Genomic DNA, 25,532 nt, shown 5'->3' with positions numbered 1-25,532 from the left:
TCACACACAATGATCAATCCAAGCTCACAGTGATATTTAATGAGGTCTGCATGCTCACACACAATGATCAATCCAAGCTCACAGTGATATTTAATGAGGTCTGCATGCTCACACACAATGATCAATCCAAGCTCACAGTGATATTTAATGAGGTCTGCATGCGCACACACACAATGATCAATCCAAGCTCACAGTGATATTTAATGAGGTCTCGATGCTCACACACACAATGATCAATCCAAGCTCACAGTGATATTTAATGAGGTCAGCATGCTCACACACAATGATCAATCCAAGCTCACAGTGATATTTAATGAGGTCTGCATGCTCACAATGATCAATCCAAGCTCACAGTGATATTTAATGAGATCAGCATGCTCACACACAATGATCAATCCAAGCTCACAGTGATATTTAATGAGGTCTGCATGCTCACAATGATCAATCCAAGCTCACAGTGATATTTAATGAGGTCTGCATGCTCACACACAATGATCAATCCAAGCTCACAGTGATATTTAATGAGGTCAGCATGCTGAGCACACACAATGATCAATCCAAGCTCACAGTGATATTTAATGAGGTCTGCATGCTCACACACAATGATCAATCCAAGCTCACAGTGATATTTAATGAGGTCTGCATGCGCACACACACAATGATCAATCCAAGCTCACAGTGATATTTAATGAGGTCTGCATGCGCACACACACAATGATCAATCCAAGCTCACAGTGATATTTAATGAGGTCTGCATGCGCACACACACAATGATCAATCCAAGCTCACAGTGATATTTAATGAGGTCTGCATGCGCACACACACAATGATCAATCCAAGCTCACAGTGATATTTAATGAGGTCTGCATGCTCACAATGATCAATCCAAGCTCACAGTGATATTTAATGAGGTCTGCATGCTCACACACAATGATCAATCCAAGCTCACAGTGATATTTAATGAGGTCTGCATGCTCACAATGATCAATCCAAGCTCACAGTGATATTTAATGAGGTCAGCATGCTCACACACAATGATCAATCCAAGCTCACAGTGATATTTAATGAGGTCTGCATGCTCACACACAATGATCAATCCAAGCTCACAGTGATATTTAATGAGGTCTGCATGCTCACACACAATGATCAATCCAAGCTCACAGTGATATTTAATGAGGTCTGCATGCGCACACACACAATGATCAATCCAAGCTCACAGTGATATTTAATGAGGTCTCGATGCTCACACACACAATGATCAATCCAAGCTCACAGTGATATTTAATGAGGTCAGCATGCTCACACACAATGATCAATCCAAGCTCACAGTGATATTTAATGAGGTCTGCATGCTCACAATGATCAATCCAAGCTCACAGTGATATTTAATGAGATCAGCATGCTCACACACAATGATCAATCCAAGCTCACAGTGATATTTAATGAGGTCTGCATGCTCACAATGATCAATCCAAGCTCACAGTGATATTTAATGAGGTCTGCATGCTCACACACAATGATCAATCCAAGCTCACAGTGATATTTAATGAGGTCAGCATGCTGAGCACACACAATGATCAATCCAAGCTCACAGTGATATTTAATGAGGTCTGCATGCTCACACACAATGATCAATCCAAGCTCACAGTGATATTTAATGAGGTCTGCATGCGCACACACACAATGATCAATCCAAGCTCACAGTGATATTTAATGAGGTCTGCATGCGCACACACACAATGATCAATCCAAGCTCACAGTGATATTTAATGAGGTCTGCATGCGCACACACACAATGATCAATCCAAGCTCACAGTGATATTTAATGAGGTCTGCATGCGCACACACACAATGATCAATCCAAGCTCACAGTGATATTTAATGAGGTCTGCATGCTCACAATGATCAATCCAAGCTCACAGTGATATTTAATGAGGTCTGCATGCGCACACACACAATGATCAATCCAAGCTCACAGTGATATTTAATGAGGTCAGCATGCTCACACACAATGATCAATCCAAGCTCACAGTGATATTTAATGAGGTCTGCATGCTCACAATGATCAAACCAAGCTCACAGTGATATTTAATGAGGTCAGCATGCTCACACACACAATGATCAATCCAAGCTCAGTGATATTTAATGAGGTCTGCATGCGCACACACACAATGATCAATCCAAGCTCACAGTGATATTTAATGAGGTCAGCATGCTCACACACAATGATCAATCCAAGCTCACAGTGATATTTAATGAGGTCTGCATGCTCACAATGATCAATCCAAGCTCACAGTGATATTTAATGAGGTCTGCATGCTCACACACAATGATCAATCCAAGCTCACAGTGATATTTAATGAGGTCTGCATGCTCACAATGATCAATCCAAGCTCACAGTGATATTTAATAAGGTCAGCATGCTCACACACAATGATCAATCCAAGCTCACAGTGATATTTAATGAGGTCAGCATGCTCACACACAATGATCAATCCAAGCTCACAGTGATATTTAATGAGGTCTGCATGCTCACACACAATGATCAATCCAAGCTCACAGTGATATTTAATGAGGTCTGCATGTTCACAATGATCAATCCAAGCTCACAGTGATATTTAATGAGGTCAGCATGCTCACACACAATGATCAATCCAAGCTCACAGTGATATTTAATGAGGTCTGCATGCTGAGCACACACAATGATCAATCCAAGCTCACAGTGATATTTAATGAGGTCTGCATGCTCACACACAATGATCAATCCAAGCTCACAGTGATATTTAATGAGGTCTGCATGCGCACAATGATCAATCCAAGCTCGCAGAGATATTTAATGAGGTCTGCATGCTCACACACACAATGATCAATCCAAGCTCACAGTGATATTTAATTAGGTCTGCATGCTGAGCACACACAATGATCAATCCAAGCTCACAGTGATATTTAATGAGGTCTGCATGCTCACACACAATGATCAATCCAAGCTCACAGTGATATTTAATGAGGTCAGCATGCTCACACACAATGATCAATCCAAGCTCACAGTGATATTTAATGAGGTCTGCATGCTCACACACAATGATCAATCCAAGCTCACAGTGATATTTAATGAGGTCAGCATGCTCACACACAATGATCAATCCAAGCTCACAGTGATATTTAATGAGGTCTGCATGCTCACAATGATCAATCCAAGCTCACAGTGATATTTAATGAGGTCAGCATGCTCACACACAATGATCAATCCAAGCTCACAGTGATATTTAATGAGGTCTGCATGCTCACACACAATGATCAATCCAAGCTCACAGTGATATTTAATGAGGTCTGCATGCTCACACACAATGATCAATCCAAGCTCACAGTGATATTTAATGAGGTCAGCATGCGCACACACACAATGATCAATCCAAGCTCACAGTGATATTTAATGAGGTCAGCATGCTCACACACAATGATCAATCCAAGCTCACAGTGATATTTAATGAGGTCTGCATGCTCACAATGATCAATCCAAGCTCACAGTGATATTTAATGAGGTCAGCATGCTCACACACAATGATCAATCCAAGCTCACAGTGATATTTAATGAGGTCTGCATGCTCACAATGATCAATCCAAGCTCACAGTGATATTTAATGAGGTCTGCATGCTCACACACAATGATCAATCCAAGCTCACAGTGATATTTAATGAGGTCTGCATGTTCACAATGATCAATCTAAGCTCACAGTGATATTTAATGAGGTCAGCATGCTCACACACAATGATCAATCCAAGCTCACAGTGATATTTAATGAGGTCTGCATGCTGAGCACACACAATGATCAATCCAAGCTCACAGTGATATTTAATGAGGTCTGCATGCTCACACACAATGATCAATCCAAGCTCACAGTGATATTTAATGAGGTCTGCATGCGCACACACAATGATCAATCCAAGCTCACAGTGATATTTAATGAGGTCTGCATGCTCACACACACAATGATCAATCCAAGCTCAGTGATATTTAATGAGGTCTGCATGCTGAGCACACACAATGATCAATCCAAGCTCACAGTGATATTTAATGAGGTCTGCATGCTCACACACAATGATCAATCCAAGCTCACAGTGATATTTAATGAGGTCAGCATGCTCACACACAATGATCAATCCAAGCTCACAGTGATATTTAATGAGGTCTGCATGCTCACACACAATGATCAATCCAAGCTCACAGTGATATTTAATGAGGTCTGCATGCTCACACACAATGATCAATCCAAGCTCACAGTGATATTTAATGAGGTCTGCATGCTCACACACAATGATCAATCCAAGCTCACAGTGATATTTAATGAGGTCAGCATGCTCACACACAATGATCAATCCAAGCTCACAGTGATATTTAATGAGGTCTGCATGCTCACAATGATCAATCCAAGCTCACAGTGATATTTAATGAGGTCAGCATGCTCACACACAATGATCAATCCAAGCTCACAGTTATATTTAATGAGGTCTGCATGCTCACAATGATCAATCCAAGCTCACAGTGATATTTAATGAGGTCTGCATGCTCACACACAATGATCAATCCAAGCTCACAGTGATATTTAATGAGGTCTGCATGCTCACAATGATCAATCCAAGCTCACAGTGATATTTAATGAGGTCAGCATGCTCACACACAATGATCAATCCAAGCTCACAGTGATATTTAATGAGGTCTGCATGCTCACAATGATCAATCCAAGCTCACAGTGATATTTAATGAGGTCTGCATGCTCACACACAATGATCAATCCAAGCTCACAGTGATATTTAATGAGGTCTGCATGTTCACAATGATCAATCTAAGCTCACAGTGATATTTAATGAGGTCAGCATGCTCACACACAATGATCAATCCAAGCTCACAGTGATATTTAATGAGGTCTGCATGCTGAGCACACACAATGATCAATCCAAGCTCACAGTGATATTTAATGAGGTCTGCATGCTCACACACAATGATCAATCCAAGCTCACAGTGATATTTAATGAGGTCTGCATGCGCACACACATAATGATCAATCCAAGCTCGCAGAGATATTTAATGAGGTCTGCATGCTCACACACACAATGATCAATCCAAGCTCAGTGATATTTAATGAGGTCTGCATGCTGAGCACACACAATGATCAATCCAAGCTCACAGTGATATTTAATGAGGTCTGCATGCTCACACACAATGATCAATCCAAGCTCACAGTGATATTTAATGAGGTCAGCATGCTCACACACAATGATCAATCCAAGCTCACAGTGATATTTAATGAGGTCTGCATGCTCACACACAATGATCAATCCAAGCTCACAGTGATATTTAATGAGGTCTGCATGCTCACACACAATGATCAATCCAAGCTCACAGTGATATTTAATGAGGTCTGCATGCTCACACACAATGATCAATCCAAGCTCACAGTGATATTTAATGAGGTCAGCATGCTCACACACAATGATCAATCCAAGCTCACAGTGATATTTAATGAGGTCTGCATGCTCACAATGATCAATCCAAGCTCACAGTGATATTTAATGAGGTCAGCATGCTCACACACAATGATCAATCCAAGCTCACAGTTATATTTAATGAGGTCTGCATGCTCACAATGATCAATCCAAGCTCACAGTGATATTTAATGAGGTCTGCATGCTCACACACAATGATCAATCCAAGCTCACAGTGATATTTAATGAGGTCTGCATGCTCACAATGATCAATCCAAGCTCACAGTGATATTTAATGAGGTCAGCATGCTCACACACAATGATCAATCCAAGCTCAGTGATATTTAATGAGGTCAGCATGCTCACACACAATGATCAATCCAAGCTCACAGTGATATTTAATGAGGTCAGCATGCTCACACACAATGATCAATCCAAGCTCACAGTGATATTTAATGAGGTCTGCATGCTCACACACAACGATCAATCCAAGCTCACAGTGATATTTAATGAGGTCAGCATGCTCACACACAATGATCAATCCAAGCTCACAGTGATATTTAATGAGGTCTGCATGTTCACAATGATCAATCCAAGCTCACAGTGATATTTAATGAGGTCTGCATGCTCACACACACAATGATCAATCCAAGCTCACAGTGATATTTAATGAGGTCTGCATGCTGAGCACACACAATGATCAATCCAAGCTCACAGTGATATTTAATGAGGTCTGCATGCTCACACACAATGATCAATCCAAGCTCACAGTGATATTTAATGAGGTCTGCATGCTCACAATGATCAATCCAAGCTCACAGTGATATTTAATGAGGTCAGCATGCTCACACACAATGATCAATCCAAGCTCACAGTGATATTTAATGAGGTCTGCATGCTCACAATGATCAATCCAAGCTCACAGTGATATTTAATGAGGTCAGCATGCTCACACACAATGATCAATCCAAGCTCACAGTGATATTTAATGAGGTCTGCATGCTCACACACAATGATCAATCCAAGCTCACAGTGATATTTAATGAGGTCAGCATGCTCACACACAATGATCAATCCAAGCTCACAGTGATATTTAATGAGGTCTGCATGCTCACAATGATCAATCCAAGCTCATAGTGATTCCCTGTTTGAACTACTATAAAATCCACTTTCTTATTAACATAGCAGGCACCTTGGAGTCATTTTTTTCTAATAAAATGTGATTAAAGTTAATGTATTCACGTAAGAATTTACCGAAGCTCACATTATTCAAGTTGCAGAAATTGAATTACATTGCTTTGGTTAAGATGTACTAACTTAGTGTTATTGAGTTCACAACATTATTCACTGGCTTTCCTCAGTTTTGTTCAGTAAACTCAACTTGTTTTTACAGTGTAGTAGCTTTTATAAAGTCAGGTCTTAAAGGATCCCAAAGATTCAGCATCACCAACAAGACTCGGTAACCCATTCCATACCCTCACCACTGTAAAGAACTGTGTCCTCTGGTCCTGGGTTCAGAACTAAGAAGAACACAAGAAGAAAAGGGGAACCACTGATAATCATGCTATAATAATGTAAGAATCTGGATTTTAAAACCTTGATTAGCAGTCAGCCAATGTAATATTCTTATTGAAAAGCTTTCCAGCAATACCACACATAGCCTCTCGGTGAAGGACAGTATGGCACTGTAATGGCTAGTGTTTGCTCGAGTTATTCTTTGTTTTATTAAATTGTTATATTGGACAGAAGAAAGGGAAAGCTTATTTAAAAAGTGTGTTTTTTATAGATGATCAGGAAGCAGGATGAGAATCTTTACCAGTCTCTTCACTTTGTGACTGCATTGCCACAGCCTATTTTCAATACACACACCTAACATGAAAAGTGTCATTTCTCAAACGAGCTTCATGCTTTTCAACCATGAATTGTAAATCCTGTTTTTAAAATGTGTTCACATTGTAAACTGTTCTCTTACCTTCATACTGTCTGGAGCAGCTCACTACAGTCAGCACTGAAAAACACAAAAGAGACAGTCAGGGACTAGACCCTTATAAAAGCACCACAGTCATGTTGCTGTTTCCAATGCTTTTACCATTGTTATACCATGCTCATCAGTTATAGGTGCCTGCCATACATACATGTAACATGTGCTAACACATGGAGAAGTAAGAGACAGCGCCATCTAGTGATCGGACACTTTTGATCAGGTTTCCTTCTCTTGTTTTGTTAGTAACACACTGCTGTGCACTACTTGGTGCTGGTGTATATAATAATATAAATACACTCTAATCTAGCCTATATTAAATATGTATATGACAGGCAGCTTCTGAACTCATCGTCAAAGCACCTTAACACAGACTTACCAAATAATACAAACACAAGATTTGAGTCATTTCAATAAGAACCCTGTGAATGATTGTAAAGGTGAGGGAAGATTAAAAACAAAGCAAGACAATGTCACATGATAATAATCCTTCATTAACTTGGACACACGCATGGGGTTTAGGAAACTGACAGATCTGTAGCTGTAGTTCAGCATTCATACTGATTCCAGTGTTCATAGTGAAGAGAAGAAAGCAGACTTGAGTTGTGAATTCAGTTCAATAATGGGTGTGATAAGTGTAACAGGAAGAAGGCTGGGCAGACACTGCCAACCTACAATCACCAGGTAATGAAATTTTAATAAATACTTTGATCATAGAAAACAGACCTTTTTCTACTTTGATCATAGAAAACTAATGTAAAGTTTTTATTTAGAACATAAGAACATAAGAAAGTTTACAAATGAGAGGAGGCCATTTGGCCCATCTTGCTCGTTTGGTTATTAGTAGCTTATTGCTCCCAGAATCTCATCAAGCAGCTTCTTGAAGGATCCCAGGGTGTCAGCTTCAACAACATTACTGGGGAGTTGGTTCCAGACCTTCACAATTCTCTGTGTAAAAAAGTGTCTCCTATTTTCTGTTCTGAATGCCCCTTTATCTAATCTCCATTTGTGACCCCTGGTCCTTGTTTCTTTTTTCAGGTCGAAAAAGTCCCCTGGGTCGACATTGTCAATACCTTTTAGGATTTTGAATGTTTGAATCAGATCGCCGCGTAGTCTTCTTTGTTCAAGACTGAATAGATTCAATTCTTTTAGCCTGTCTGCATACGACATGCCTTTTAAACCCGGGATAATTCTGGTCTCTCTTCTTTGCACTCTTTCTAGAGCAGCAATATCCTTTTTGTAACAAGGTGACAATCCATAATGGCAGTTCATCACACAACACTGCCTGTTACACTGGCAGCACAATTATCTATTAGTCTATTAATTGTGATTCATAAGGGTAAAATGATTCTGTTATTTTGCAATAGAGGTGTGTCGTGTGGTACATGACTAAAAGCAAAACATGAGCTCTATTTTCATAAAAACAACTGTAACCAAATTATATTGAGAGGAACGGTAGTTCCTCGTTCAAGTTAGAAAAACTTGTTTGAAACGACCGAGAGTCTCTATACAGCTCAAAGAGTTTAGCTGTTTTCACCATGTTGCAGCGGCAAAACTAAATCACTTAGAATTACCATCTGTACCAGTATCAAAAGTCTGAAACTTTCTTACCTCAAATGTGAAAAAAACGTACATACCTCTTATACACAATGAGATATAAGTCGTCAAACTAAGCTAAAATTCTTCTTCTCCTTCTTCCTCCTCTTCCGTCTACTTTAAGGGTGTGTAGCGACTATTCAAACAGAAAAGCTAAATAACTGGACATCTACCAATCATGTGATTCCACATGTTGGTCAAGCAGGGAATGCAAGCAGTTTGATATCCACACCATTTATATTAAACCATTTATTTATGTTTTAAAACAGCACATTTCGCAGGAGGAGGGGGGGGGGGGGGAATACCGTGGTTTAAACTCGCAATATGATGTTCTTGAAGAGCACACGACCTTAGCCCGCTGCACCACTACACAGTTGTTGAAATGCATTCTTTTTTTAAGCTAACATCCAAGCCTGACCAGCTTCGATTTCCTGTTTGAAAATTTGTAGTTTCCAGTTTGTTAGGGTAGATACCATAGAATGGAACTGCACACAAGAGTGGCATGTAGCTTCCTTGTCTAAATCTCTGAACTCTGATAAATTGTAGTTCCTCATTTAATTAAAAATAAATAAAGGAATAATTTATTTGGTAGAAATAAATAAATGATTTAAACAAATGCATAGATATATATATATATATATATATACACACACACACACACACAGTGCCTTGCAAAAGTATTCAGACCCCTGACCAATTCTCTCATATTACTGAATTACAAATGGTACATTGAAATTTCGTTCTGTTTGATATTTTATTTTAAAACACTGAAACAAAATCAATTATTGTAAGGTGACATTGGTTTTATGTTGGGAAATATTTTTTCAGAAAAATAAAAAAACTGAAATATATATATATATATATATATATATATATATATATATATATATATATATATATATATATTTTGCAAGCTGCCTAAAATTAATAGCACATCAAAGAAAGTCACCAAGGTTGAAACATTTAATGGTAGCTACTGAGTCAACATTTACATTGTAACGTTTAAAACAATCTTTTAAAATGTAACAGACTAGGGTAATTTAAATGTGTTGGCTTAAAAAAGTAACAAGCAGACAAAAGTGATTAAAACAAAACAAGTTTGAATGACAAATTCGGCAACATTGTCACACTCTAAATTATATATGACACGCACGCAAGCATGCTCACACACACGTGCGCGAGCACACACACACACACACTCACACACACACACACACACACACACAGACAGACACACACACACATACACACATGCAGACAGACACACTCACACACACAGACACACGCATACACACACACTCACACAATCACACACACTCACACGCGCACACACACACACACACACGCTCACACACACACACAAATGATCTGGCCCTTGAGCAGAAAACTAGTCTTTTGTTGAAGCCCAGCATGGTCAGCAGTGTGGAGAAGTGGTTAGGGCTCTGGACTCTTGACCCGAGGGTTGTGGGTTTAATCCCAAGTGGGGGACACTGCTGTTGTACTAAAATAAATAACAATAATAATAATAATAATAATAATAATAATAATAATAATAATGATAATTGTTTAGCTTGTTGCAGTTTCAACACTTGTGGTTTGTCTTTGCTGTATAAAAATAATCTATAACAAGAACATTGTCAATGTAAAAAAACAAACAAGTTAGAAAAACGCACCAGCCGTTTAAAGGGGTGATATCAAACACAAAAGAACAAGTTAGGAGAAGCAATTAGGCCAATCTTGTCAAGCATCAAGCAAATAGGCACACTTGGAAAGGTGCTGGGGCCCAAGATTCACACAATTCTTGCTTCTAACTTGGCGCCTTTTTTTGATCGCTTCGCTCCACTTTATCGCTCCACTTGAAATGCACAGTGGCGCAGCGAGATAAGGTCGTGTGCTCTTCAAGAACATCATGTTGCAAGTTCAAACCACTTGAAATGCTCTTTGTATGACTTGAAGTGACTGAGACACACACACTGACACACACATGCACACACTGAGACACACACAGACACACTGAGACACACTCACACACACTGAGATTGTTGTGTTGTAGTGTGTGTGTTTCTCAGTGTATGTGTGTCTCGGTGTCTGTGTGCCTGTGTGTGTGTGTGTGTCTCAGTGTGTCTCAGTGTGTGTGTGTGTGTCTCAGTGTGTGTGTATGTCAGTTTTTGTGTGTGTGCCTCAGCGTGTGTGTGAATGTGTGTATATCTCAGTTAGCGTGTCTTAGTGTGTGTGTCTCAGTGTGTGTGTGTGTGTGTCTCAGTCATTTCAAGTCATACAAAGAGCATTTCAAGTGGAGCGATAAAGTGGAGCGAAGCGATCAAAAAAAGGCGCCAAGTTAGAAGCAAGAATTGTGTGAATCTTGAACCCCAGCACCTTTCCAAGTGTGCCTATTTGCTTGATGCTTGACAAGATTGGCCTAATTGCTTCTCCTAACTTGTTCTTTTGTGTTTGATATCACCCCTTTAAACGGCTGATGCATTTTTCTAACTTGTTTGTTTTTTTTACATTGACAATGTTTTTGTTATAGATCAATAAATACAGTAGAACATTTTCTAGAGTATCAGAAATTGTAACATGTCCATTTAATTTACAAGCATTTACACAGACCTGTGAAAAACAACAGATTAAAAGATAGCAGACCACAGGACTGGACCCACACTGCAGTGCATCCTCCCTCCCACGCTGAGCATGTTTTTCCAACCACTGACCACATCCTCAGCTGCTACATCCTACAGCAAGCTCTAACCCCATGGTATTTGAAACCGTTTAACCCCTCCTGCCCTGCACATGAAGAGTGGGTTTTGTGTGTATATATTGTAAATAATACTGTGTAAAATGTACATTTATTGTAATTAATTCATAAAGTAGCTCACGCTCCATTTTTATGGTACATTTTGTAATAATATTATGCAATGCAATTAACTGTACAGTAAAATACATTTCAATGAGGAAAAAATATGTATAATAATTGAGTGCTAATACCCAAAATAAAAAAATTGAAGGGGAAAAAAATGTCTGTCAGTCAGAAATGAGAAATACGCATCACAAGTTGCTGTGCCTTGCACCGATTTACCACCTTGCCAGAAGCTGCAACAGTTTATAAATTAGCAAGAAAAACAGCACTGTGTGGGATTTCAATATACGGTATATAAAAAACAGAAGATCAACACAGCAACTCCTGGTCCCCTATTTACTTCTGCCTGTCAATAAAAAATATGTCCAAATTAGGCTGCACATGCACCACTAGCTGCCAAATAGTGATCTCTACACACATGTGCAGTTGCAATGGCAGGGATTATTATTAAAAACGATGCGTTGTCTCCTCTGTTTTTACCTGAAATGCACACTTTTCTTTTAACCACACCTACTGTATGGCATCCTTTGTTTTGTAGTTAAATCACAAGGGTAAAGTCAGGCCTTTCTTTCTTCTGGGATAGTTTTCAACTTTAATAGTGTTACACATAATGACTTTGACCGTGTTTGTTCCAGCAGTATAAGAAATATATGTTACATGGATAGAATCCGTGTTCTATAAAGTACAGTATGTCTTACTATATTACTACTATAATATACATTTCATTTCACAGTCTGTCTGTCACACACGTCATTGTGAACAGGATAACTGCCTTGATTTTGTACCAATCTTCACCAAGCTTTTATTTTATTATTCAATTCTAGCTTCCTTTGTATTCTTTGGATTGCATTTCATTATAATCTTTCACTCCCTTCCTCTTACTGTGTGATTATGAGGACCCTCTATATGCCTGCACTGGTTTTTATAAAAGGTAATGGCTTAGTATATTATAGCATGATCACAATGAATCACCACTCCCCCTTATCCTCTCAGTCCTGAATGCTACAGTAGTGTGGTAGGGTGTGTGGGTGATTCACTGATACACTACAGGAATGGTTAGTATATTATAGCATGATCACAATGAATCAGCAGTCCCCCTTATCCTCTCAGTCCTGAATGCTACAGTAGTGTGGTAGGGTGTGTGGTGATTCACTGATACAGTACAGGAATGGTTAGTATATTATAGCATGATCACAATGATTCTGCTATAATCCCCCTTCTATAAACCTCAGAATGATTTTAACAATATAATTCTAACTGATTTCTTATTGCATAAAAAACAGCTGCTATTATTATTATTATTATTATTATTATTATTATTATTATTATTATTATTATTATTAGTCATTTAGCAGATGCTTTTATCCAAAGCGAGTTACAGAGACTAGGAGGTGAACTATGCATCAACAACTGCTGCTGCTGCAGAGTCACTTAAAATATGACCCCGGTTTTATCTAAAACCGTAATATATTTAAAAAAAACAAACTGCTGTCTACTTGTAAAATGAAATAAAAATATACACAGCAGTCTAGAACAGTTCCATGAATATCAAACAAACACAATCTTTTACTCTGTAGAAATGTTCATGGAGGGTAAATGTTTGCAATCAATATTATAAAACTAATTTAGTCAGATTTTACATTCAGCTTTCAGAAAGCTATGAACACAGGAGACTTGCAATCACTGGGTAATGACATTTAAAAAATACTTTGATTGTAGAAAATGGTCCTTTCCCTTCTGGGAACTGCCATTGCAACTTTAAAGTTTTTATTTTACCACCTACAGCTCTGGCCAAAAGTTCTGCATCCCCCTATAGAATGAACTGATTCTGCTTCATAAAGTCACACGAAACCTGCTGAATAATGTGAAGTTAGCATATTAAATTACACACCACTTTGTATTATTACATATTCTTAACCAAAAACTGACACAAATTGAAAAATGTGACATTTCGAAATTCAACATGAATACTACACTACATGCCTCCAGCTGACTTTTGCAATGTAATTTTGTAGCTTCTTTTATTACATGATGTTAAATAAAATATCTAAATTATGTTCATACAGGTTTTTTTTTATTTTGTATTATGTCTCAATTCTAAAATTCTAGGTGATGCAAAACTTTTGGCCAGAGCTTTAGAACTGCTAATGTTCTTTTAACATCCCATTCCAAAAATATGTTAAAGAAAGAAAGAAAGAAATGCACACCCTGAATAAGTGAAGCATTAGTTTGCTTTAACACTTTCAACAGGAAGTGTCAGTGAGCTGCTGTAGCTACAGTTCAGACCAGTTCAAAGGGCCTCAGCAGCATCAGCATACATCACTGTGAGAGGACTTTCTGTACCACTATTTACAAGTTTCCAGGTTCTTATATTTGGTTGTAGGTGGAAATCAATTTAGTTATCTTACAATCCTTCTGCACACATATTTGTATTAATCTTTAAGCACGCTTCCATGTTTGGCCATACTTCTACCATATTGTATCATGCATGTGCAATACTTTCATTCAGGGGCGTCGTTTGCTATAGGGCAGGGTGGGCAGCTGCCCCCCCCCCCTCCTCTAGACACACAATATAATCACTATTAAGATGGTTGAAGTTTTCTTCACAAATTAATAAAATGAATTTTTCAAACATCGTTATTTTCTAATCTAACCCGGATCCGGAATGAAGTCGGCCACGGCTGCAAGGCGACAGTCATTCATTTTCTATTGATAGTTCATTGTTGTCCAGTGATTATATCGACAACACAGAATTACACTGCAGTCTATTATTTCTATAAGAATATAAAATTATTGATATCATGAGTCAAAGGGAAATGTCGGATATGTTTGTCACAGCAGATGGAAAACAAGAAATTAAACACAGCGAGACAACAAGGAGGGATCCACTTAAGAAACTATTAATATTGCTGATGCCCACGTACAATTATTTATACCTGCTCTAAAGAAAAGGTACCATAGATTTGAAACTAGATTTAGCCTCATGTGTAGAGCTGTGCTGTGCGTTTTCGGTTTGGATTGGCAGAAAATAATATTTAAGGTGGCACACTTGTTATAAATTAGTGCCGTGCTTTACAAATACTTGCATTGCAAATTTTTTATAATTTATTTTAAGAATAAGAACGATGCTGACAAAACGCACGTTATCTCATTGTAAACTGGTCCAATTACTGCCTGTTTATATTCATTCATGATGCTAATCATTGTTTTAAAATGTTACATTGTTTAAATATGCATTTATATGGAAAAAAATGATGCAATGCTATTCATAAATCTATGAATTTATTTTTCTAACGTATTTTCGTATATATGCAAATGTTGGTATTACTTTGGCAAAAACATTAGACTTACAGGCTGGTGTTGACACACATTTGCCTTGATGAAAGCGAGACGCCGTCCCCTTTTATTTTATTTTATTCATGATTATCGGGGTAAACATGTTATTTAAAACTTTGCTACAGATTTATACTTTCGGCATTCACAGAATTGTGGTGCTTATTTAGCAGTTCATGTTCATTGGTTTATATTTGATACAAACAGCATGATTTTCAAAAGGGGAAAAATAAGAACTAGGTTAGAAAGTGATTTCTAAAAATGATTTGGGTCACTAAGTATCTGGCTTTCAAAGGGTTTAGATGAAACGAGTCGTGAATTCACTTGCTGACACTTTAAAAATACAAATCAAGTGATGTGGTTCCATTAATCAGGCTTTGAAAATCATTTTGCCACCTCGTTCTTGTTTTGCCCCTTTTGAAAATCATGCTGAAAGTGTCATTCTTTGTGGAAAGCAGGTGAAATGTATCAAACTTAACTCGAGGTTGTAAGTATATATCAAATCTGGTGAGATGTATTTGGATGGACGCTCTAAATTAAAGAGTTAAACTGCGTTCTTACCCCTGGCTCTTTTTGTAAAGCCCATGCAATACAGGACTTTCTTTTCTTTTTTTTCAATGATCTGAAATAAGAGTAGTCTAATGTCCTGAGCTGCTTCTCTAAAACGATTTTAAAGAGATGATGTTGTACCACTATTTGTTTAATGTAGCAGTAGTGACGGTTTGCACCTGAAATGTTTAGTTAATTAAATCGGAAGCTGGCAGTAGAGCAATTCGGTTAGCGTTAAAGCCTTTACACACTTTTAATGTTGACACAACATTGCCCCCTCCTCCCCCCCGCAGAATTGTCCTAAAATGATGCCCCTGCTTTCATTTGATTTATCATACATTGACTGGCTTTTTCTACACTTAACTACACTTTTACCATGAAACTACCATGAAAAAAGGTTCCTCGCTCCTCTGTCCTTTACCATGTGCTTCCCTGCTTCACCATGCATACAGCATGTTTCACAATACTCTATTTCATTTACCTGGCTTGCACACTCTGCTTTTACCATGCCATTTCGACAAGACACCACCTCAAAATACAGATTTTAAATTACAATCAAGTCTTACAAATCTGGAATCTTTCACTCTAACTGTCCCCAAACCAGATGGATAATCAGCAGAATGTTTAATAAAGCACCAGCAATAATACTTACATATCAGTGCAGCGAGTTCACAAGCCTGCATTCTGTCTGGAGACACTCAAAAAGATGAGCTCAATGTAGGCACTTCACAGTTTTGAAGTTGTAAACATACAGGTTCCTCCCTCTACGCCTATTTATTAAATGACCACAAACGTATTCCTAATATGTCTGATTCTGTTGTCTGACAAAACATAGTCACGTGATCTCATTTCGGGGAGTATTTATTTTTACACTGAGCATCAAACAACTTCATTTACATGTAAGAAGCTAAAACTTCTATTAACCAACTGGCTGCTGGAAAACAAAAACACTTTACTCAAGAACTGGTCTGATGAAACCACTGTTCAAATGAGGGGATTGAAACACTTCTCTACACACACTTCACTGTGCTCTGTGTGTGGGAATGTAAGGTTGGCAGGGATGGGGTTAAATCTGTCCCTCCAGCAATCACAGGTGTGGCCATTCCACCATTAGGTAATTGATGCTAATTGGGGAGTGGCCACATGTGATTGTTTTGTTTAATCTTTTGTTTTGGCCCTTGTGTCTTTTTCTTTGTTCCTGTGTTTGTTAATAAACATGCACACCAGCACTTAAACTGCAGCTTTCTGTCTCTGGGTCTCTTCCTGCCGGTAACAGCTTGGGCCGTGACGCTACCCTGTCACAAAGGCAATAACAACGTGCGCTTATAATGCTACAAACAACATTCACCACAGTGATGGTGTACTGTATGTACCTACACAGAATTGCCATAATATATGCAAAATGTTTGAAAATGATCTGTATAAATGACGTTTTCCAGCAGAAAGGCATTGTCAGTACAAAATCTAATTTCTCTGCCAGGGATAAAAATTGAAAGATCAGAGCCACGGTCCATCCGTCCGTCCATCAAATTGCACCCTGCTAACATACTTTGCAAAATATATTTTCTAAATAAAGTTGTTAAGGCAGGAGAAAGGCAGACAAAAACCAAGCACATCCTCTCGACTTAATTTACTAAACGTAAATAAATGACCATCAAAATAATTATATACAGTTCTGTACCAGTGGAGACTGGTGACTTCTAAGTCAGAAGAGATACGACTACAAGCCTGTTGTTCATCAATCTGACAATTTCTTCTAGCACAGTAAAGAAAATGCATGAAATCAGGTCATTCTGTCATCCTAGTAAATATGGATCCTTATTTCCATGTGAGCAGCAAGTAACTTGTCATATTGAGCAATTATAATGCTGAATTTTGCATTACTTAAGATATGTGCATGTGTCAGTGTTTCATAGTAATGTATTCATTGCCATGGTTTCAAGGTGAACTTTTGCCATTATAATGAAATGCACTTTTTAGACATCAAAACATAAACACCAAAACACACAACAGATCAAGTGAAACTTACATACTGTATTTCTTTTTTTAAGCCCAATTGCTTGAACACTGTGCTCTACCTTTAAAAATGTCTGCACACAACAAGCACCAAGGGCTAAAGATGACAAAACAGCTGTGTTTAAATATTCAATGTTTTTAAAATGTTCCTACACTTATCATGGATTTCTTTTTTTCTGATCACTTCTTAAAATCTCACTCATAGTAGGCCGACAGCAGTGCTTCAGCAGGGGGCGGGAGGGCTTGAGTTGATCCTCCAATTAAAACCATTGCTAGTACTGTACTGTGTGGTGGTCACAGGAGACAGGCGTTTATAACAGAGTCTTGCCTGCTCTGAGGACCCAGTGCTGCTGGTAATATAGGAGTGTTGAATCCAGGGTTTTGGTTAAAGTGTCATTTTTTCTTGCATTTTAGACAATATTTTTGTTTTTGTTTTATTGAACATTATTATATTATATTTTATGGCTTTCTTATCCTAGTGGGTTTTAATGTAACTTTAAAATGGCTGTTTTTGTATTATTATTATGTGTACCAGTATACTGTTATTTAAATGGTCTGATTGTGACAGTTGTGTGTGTGTGACATGCTATACAAATGCATTGTGGTTTGTTCTTTTTTTCCTGCTATGTACTGTACAGTGCTGTGAAACTTTTGTATGAAAAGCTCTACAAATATAATACATGCAATAAATAAATATATAGGCAATATATTCTTTACACATTTCTAGTGTAAAAGACTAGAATTCTATAGTCAACATATTCTTATGGATTTCTAAAAAGTCAGTATAAATCTGTCTGTTATTTTATTTAATTCAGTCCAGTGAAGGGCTTCAGGGGCCGCGGCTGAGTGAGAGGAAGTGCTGGAGGATGAGCACACAGCAGGGTGCACAGGAAGTGATGGCAAGACATTAAACTGACACTTTAGATTATTATTTAGAGGAGATGTTAATGTTAAGATCTTCAATCCCCGTGAACGGGGCAGGACATCCCTGGACAAGAGATGCTGCAACTTAGAGGATTCAGAAAGCATGAACTCACACAGCTTTAGATGATGAATTCAATACTTCAGTGGGGTTCTTTAACAGCACTGCAGAAAAGTGTCTCACATGCAGAACTTCATCTCATGAGTTACAAGATCAAGTTAAAGCTTTGTGAACAGGGCCCTCAACTAGACAAACATTTCAGCTAAAGCTTTCACCATCACACACTATAACAAAAACTCTGTCAAAGACAGACCTTTTCATTTCAGGATGCTCGGATTGCACCTGCTCTGTGAATAAATGGAGATGCACAAAAATAAATCATTTAAATACAATGTTAGTAACATACCTCCCCAGCCATGGATGTAAAATCAAGACAAGTCTTATCAGTGTCATGAGAAAGCCCCACGAGGACCTACATCCACTGAGTCCGGAAGCAACACCCCAGTAACGTTGTTGAAGCCGACACCCTGGCATCCTTCAAGGAGCTGCTTGATGAGATTCTGGGATCAATAAACTACTAACAACCAAAACGAGCAAGATGGGCTGCATGGCCTCCTCTCGTTTGTAAAATTTCTTATGTTCTTAAGTTCTTATGAATGTGCACAATGTGAATGTGACAGACAGACATCTCTTCATATTCCCAGATTCTGGTTCTCTCAATACACTAAAGAACACCCTCACCAAGTGTCACTACAACTGCACTTCAAGATAGAAATGTGAATATGAACCAGGTAAAATCTCTATTAACTGAACTAATAGGGACCAGGGAGTGTTCATTAATTGTTCAGATAATTGCTTTAAAACTGTAAAATTGTTTATATGAGTCCCAATAAAATCTATGATACCCCTTTATCTTTAACATCATATGTACAGTACTGAACTATATTTTAAAACCCTGAGGCTGAGGCTGAATAATGCATTTTCAATGACAACAGGGCACAAAAGCACAGCACACAAGAAGACAGGATCACCAGTCCATCTGAAAAGACAGAAAGAGTTCAGATCAGCAGGACTGAGAGACGGGTCAGGATTGAGGAGTCTGCAGGATCACCCATTGATCTGAAAAAACAGAAAGAGTTCAGATCAGCAGGGCTGAGAGATGGGTCAGGATTGAGGAGGCTGCAGGATCACTCATTGATCCTGTTGCTAATAAAAAAAGTCTACTTGTAAAATAAAATAAAGATACACAGAGCAGTTTCATGAATATCAAACAGACTGAAAAGGGTCAGAATAATCTTTTACTCCATAAAAACGTTCATGGAGGGCAGATGTTGCAATCAACATTATTAACTAGCAATACAAAGTATATTAGTAGGATTTTACATTCAGCTCTCAGAAAGCCATAAATAACACAGGAGACCCACAATCACTGGGTAATGAAATAAATACTTTAATCATAGAAAACGGTGCTTTCCTCTTGTGAGAACGAGCCATTACTAATGTAAAGTTTGTATTTCACCTCCTAGCAGAGCTAAATGTGAACGAGCCATTACTAATGGAAAGTTTGTATTTCACTTCCTAGCAGAGCTAAATGTGAACGAGCCGTTACTAATGTAAAGTTTGTATTTCACCTCCTAGCAGTGCTAAATGTGAACGAGTCATTACTAATGTAAAGTTTGTATTTCACCTCCCAGCAGTGCTGAATGTTTGTTTAACACCCCTCCCCACATTGTTTGTGTGGCCTGTGAAGCAAATATCAAATTCAATATATATTTCTTAAATAGAATGTGACACATTCTGCTAAAGTTGATAACCTGCTGGTAAAGAAAGAAATAACGCTGAATAAATCAAGCGCTCGTGTGCTCGCTTCCTGTGCTCAGTTTAACACTTTGTTGCAACAGGAAGTGTCAGTGAGCTGCTGTAGCTACAGTTCAGACCAGTTCAAAGGGCCTCAGCAGCATCAGCATATATCACTGTGAGAGGACTTTCTGTACCACTATTTTAAATATATATATATAGAACAAAAAACCTGACCCAGAGATAAACATTTTTATTCAAAACACAAAACAAACAAACAAACCCCCTGCTCTCATTGAGCTCTCACTACACACATGCAGGTCCCTGTCTAACATGCAGGACAGCTAAGCTGTGTACCTTACATATAACACCAAAACAAAAAACTTTAATACAAATTTTCATAAAACCAAACTTAGTTTTAAACAGACCTTTACGACTTTCCATCAAGCTCTTCACTTTTAGGACTTTAGAAATTTATACTGTAGTAGATTCAGAACTGCAACCTTAACTTTTATACCCTGCACCTGGCTCGAATTTACAATAACTACCAGGTGCAGGTGATAATTAAACAAAACAATAAAACAATTAAATGAAACAAAAGCAATTACCTTGGCAGGGAGGCTTTAGCTCTGTCCCTGCCATAAAACAAAACATTTTTATATTGCAGGCCCCCCTGTCCTGATACATCTGTTACAATATATATATATATATATATATATATATATATATATATATATATATATATATATATATACAGTAACAAAAACATTGTTAAAATAACGTTAAGGTTGCAGTTCAAAGTGTCAGGAAATGGGACATTAAGGCACAGAACCTTAACTCACCCCTATTATGCCGATGCATAGCATCAGATATGACGTCATACATGACATCAGCAATGACATCAGCAATGACTGATCACATGACACATGCTCCACCAAGACTGCCCAGAAGGACATTACCTGGGTGTGTTTATTGGTATGGAGAATATTGTGCTGTCAGCTGCTCTTAGAAACTCATATGACAATAACAACACAAAGACGCAGAGTGTGGTCTTCATTCTCCATGGCACTGTTCCAGAAAAAAAATCCTTTTAGTGAGTGCGATACATATTCAAATGCATTTGGTAAACCAATGGTCTTGGATAGATATGTGGCATTGCCATATTGCATAGTGGCAAGAGTGCCTAGTTTTGCATTGGAAGTAACAGTAGTAATTATGCAACACCTATATATCACGTCTACAGACAACAGTGCAAAGAGTGACCCGAGTGACAGTGAGCTCAATGAAAGTGTACTTGTTCTGTCTATGATTGTGTCTACGTTGGCATGTACGCCAAGAAGCATGATAGCTACAGTCCAGCACAGAGAATTTTTTTTCCAGTGTAATGTCCATCTGGGCAGTCTTGGGGGAGCATTTGTTATGTGATTAGTTATGTGGACATTCATGTTAAATTTAATTACAAAAAAAGACGTATTCCTCTAGACGATTAGATTTGACCTCTGACCTAAGCAAAGACACCTTTATATTGTCTTTTTTTTAACATATACTAATATCCAGGTTTTATAAAAAATAAAAGATGTACTTCAGTGATTTACAGGTTCTGTGACTGTAAACTAAAGGTCTCCTAGTGTATGATGACATCACAGAAACTCTCCAAAGGTTTATTATTTTGGTAATGTCCTTCTGGGCAGTCTTGGTGGAGCATTTGTCATTTGATTAGTCATTGCTGATGTCATTACTGATGTCATGTATGACATCATATCTGATGCGATGCATCGGCATAATAGGGGTGAGTTAAGGTTCCGTGCCTTAACATCCCATTTCCTGACACTGAACTGCAACCTTAACGTTATTTTAACAAATACAGTTTTTGTTAATGAATTTCTATAGTTTCTTTGTTTGTTTTACTTGAATCTACTACAGTATATATTTCTAAAGTCCTACACACATCGAAGGAAATATGTAGTACAGCAACCCATGAAGTGGAGACCACACAGAAAAAGGCAGCCAGCCTGGTATAACGCAGGTGAAACAGGACTGTTCTAAGAGATCCGAGTAACACACCGCATATCAACACATTTTTTTTTGTTTTTCACCCAGGGTCAGGGGCATAAGAATGTGAGATCAGCTACTGAAATGTGTCAACTGGCTTATTTATGAAAACATCTGTCATTATGCACATGACTGTATTATACACTACAGCAATCCAGTAATGAGACCAGCTTTGTTTTTGTGTGCAAAATGTTCTACTGCAAAAACATGCTAGTTATCATCTATTAGTGAAACATATATAATACTCCATACAGCATACCGCATATACAGTGTGATGAACATGAGACATAAATGCAGCCTATAGTATAAATATTACAACTGAGTACAAATGTTAAACTTATTTAAGCATTTGAACCCGAAGGAGCGCTATTAGAATATGGATCTGTTAAAAAAAAAAAAAAAAAATAGTTTTTATCTTGATTCAGGTTCTTTCAGTTTAATCCAAGTGGACCCTGTGGTCTACTTCCAGTTGTGACGTAAACAGCAACTTCATACAGCACTGTATTTAATTTAAATATTCTACTGACATGCAGCTGTTCATACTCTGTTTTGTGAAGGGTTTGTTATCAGTAACTTTTTTTTCTTTATTTTTTTTAATAGGGTTTGAGTGCATATTTTATGCAGCCAGCTATATTTCAGTATGTTAGGCTATTATTATTATTTTTTTTAGGCTGAGGCGGGGCAGTTTGGGGTGGCTGTTTAGGGCGCTGGCTCTGAAAACGCCTCCTGTGACGCTGGTGTGTGGGCTGGCCACGTCCTGCGTTCCCTCTGCCTGCCGGTTGGGCCTGGTTGTTTGCTGCTGATGTGCAGGCCTGTAGGCGATGCCTTGGTTCACCCAGCAGAGCCGTGGGGACTGGAACTGTTCTGGTGACAGTCCGCGTCTGAGAAGCTACCCAGCGGCTCCACCTGCCCCAGGCAGAGGCGCGGGGAGGGAGCAACGTGGCCATCTGCTGGGACGCCTCGTGTACCCGGTGGGATTTCTGTAGGATCTCCTCCACGGATGGCCCAAATATATGTCCTGTGGATATAGGTGCATCAAGCAGCGCGGTCTTATCCACATCAGGAAATGGCAATTGGGGCTGCAACGGGACCTGGGCGGCTGGTGCCTGTTTAGCCAAGAGCTCTAAGACCTGGGCCATCTGGGCCTTGAAATCCATAATGTCCCTTGCCTGCTTGGAACGCTTCACCCTTCTCGATTGTGGCGATGGGGAGCGACTGCGGGCAGCCTGCGCATCGGGGATGTCTAGCATGGGGTCCTGGGACAGGTCATGGAGGAGGAGCTCTGGGGCTCCCAGAGCTGCCGACGGTTCAGCCATAGAGGACATGGAGCTCAACCTCATGGCCCTCTCCAAACGAGCTTCTTTCACCCGGGGCTGGAAAGCCTCACAGATGCTACAGGCCACGTCCCTCTCAAGGGCCAAGGTGGCATGCTGAATGCCCAAGCATCGCACGCAGAAGGTATCCTTGTCCTCTTGCGGGATATTGGCGTTGCAGGCCATGCAAGGGTGGAACCCCGACTTGCCTGACATGGGCCTGGTGTTTTGCGTGGACCGTGCAGTAAACACCACTTGCACTGCACTCGAGCACTGATAAGTGTGAATGCCGTGCGCTCACCCACTAGCGCTGTAGCAGAGGGTACCTCACACCTAGCACCGCGCACTGAGTACCATGGCCACCTTGTGCACCACGTACCGTGCCACACCGTATGTCCATGCAGTAGTGTAGTACCAAGCACCGTGTGCACCGTGCACCACGTGCAGAGCCCATGCCCACCGAGTACCGTGCAGCACCGTGTGTTCTCGCACTAGCGTTGTGGCAGTGGGTACCAAGCACCGTGTGCACCAAGCACCGCACGCACCGAGGACCGTGCAGCGCTGTGACTGTGCACTGACGCTGACGCGCTGGCTACTGTGTGCCGTATGCACTGAGCAGTTGTGCACCGAGATACCTGAGTATCAAGGGCTATGCGTGCGCCACGGTACCGAAGCACCGGGGAGGCCGCTACACAATGTGCCTACCCTAAATGCATGGTCAACACACTGGTCAGAAAGTAGCTTGTACCAGGGGGACACAAGGCCGAAGCCCCCGCTGGGCGTGCTGAAGCAGACAGCAAAACACTATTTGTTTACAAGGCCCGATTCACCGAAGTGGGCGGGCCTACACAGCCGGCAGGGTCTACTCGACAGCGGGGATGCGGCAAGGCCTAGCCCCGTGGAGGAGAGCGCGGCTGGAAGAGTCACTCAACAGTGGGGATATAGCAAGGCCTAGCCCCGTGGAGGAACTGTGTACTCTCCAGAAGAATAGACAACCACTCACGGATGACTGCACAGGCAGTCGCTCACACATGACAGACAGAAACAAAGAGCAGCCTACCATGCAAGCGAGGAGGCTGCTGAAAGACAGAAAGGCAAAAAAGACTTGGTCTGGGAAAGAGGCAAGCCAGCTTTCAGCACGAATGCAAGTGAAATGCAATCGACTCGATTCGACTCGAGAAGATCTTTTCTATCAATACGCTCAGCTCAACACAGAGGTCTTACCGTACCATCTTGAGAAGGAAAAAGAGAAATGGTTTCCTTTCAATGAGAGTTTTATCCTTTCGGTGGGCGGGACCGAGTGCATCATCCCAGGAAGGAGCCTATCAGCAGCTCTGATATAGAGAGCTCAGCGATACCTATCCAATGGGCAGGCATATCCCATACGTAATGTCTTCGGTGGTCGTCTTCGAATTGAAAGGGAACCCCAATTCCGACAGAATGAGGAATGTTATGCAAATGAAGTGAGTACCTAATTAACATATCCCCCTGTGCAAATATCAAAAGGGTTGACGTGGTCGGAGTGAGTATTTTCCATCTAAAGTGGTTCCGCTTGTTTCAAAAAGTCCTAATGGAGATGGGAACCTATTTCAATCAGGCTGCTCTGAATATCATAGTGTCTTCAGACAGTCC

The 25,532-nt window shown here is 39.5% G+C and overlaps 1 protein-coding gene across 1 annotated transcript in view; it reads right to left on the bottom strand.

The window, feature by feature from the left end:
- The window catches only part of LOC117398426 (uncharacterized), a 33,537-nt gene extending 9,421 nt beyond the window's left edge, over window positions 1-24,116 (bottom strand). The window contains exons 1-2 of the mRNA XM_059011998.1: window positions 23,775-24,116; window positions 23,498-23,693 (exon numbers count right to left, since the gene is read on the bottom strand). Of these exons, the coding sequence (XP_058867981.1) occupies window positions 23,498-23,693; window positions 23,775-24,116 (538 nt within the window). The remainder of the gene's footprint in view (window positions 1-23,497; window positions 23,694-23,774) is intronic.
- Window positions 24,117-25,532: the final 1,416 nt, after the last annotated feature.

The sequence above is a fragment of the Acipenser ruthenus genome, chromosome 43 (genome assembly GCF_902713425.1).
Source record: "Acipenser ruthenus chromosome 43, fAciRut3.2 maternal haplotype, whole genome shotgun sequence".
NCBI lineage: Eukaryota > Metazoa > Chordata > Actinopteri > Acipenseriformes > Acipenseridae > Acipenser > Acipenser ruthenus.
The sequence above is the reverse complement of the archived record's forward strand: the minus strand, read 5'-3'. Positions and strand labels throughout refer to the sequence as shown.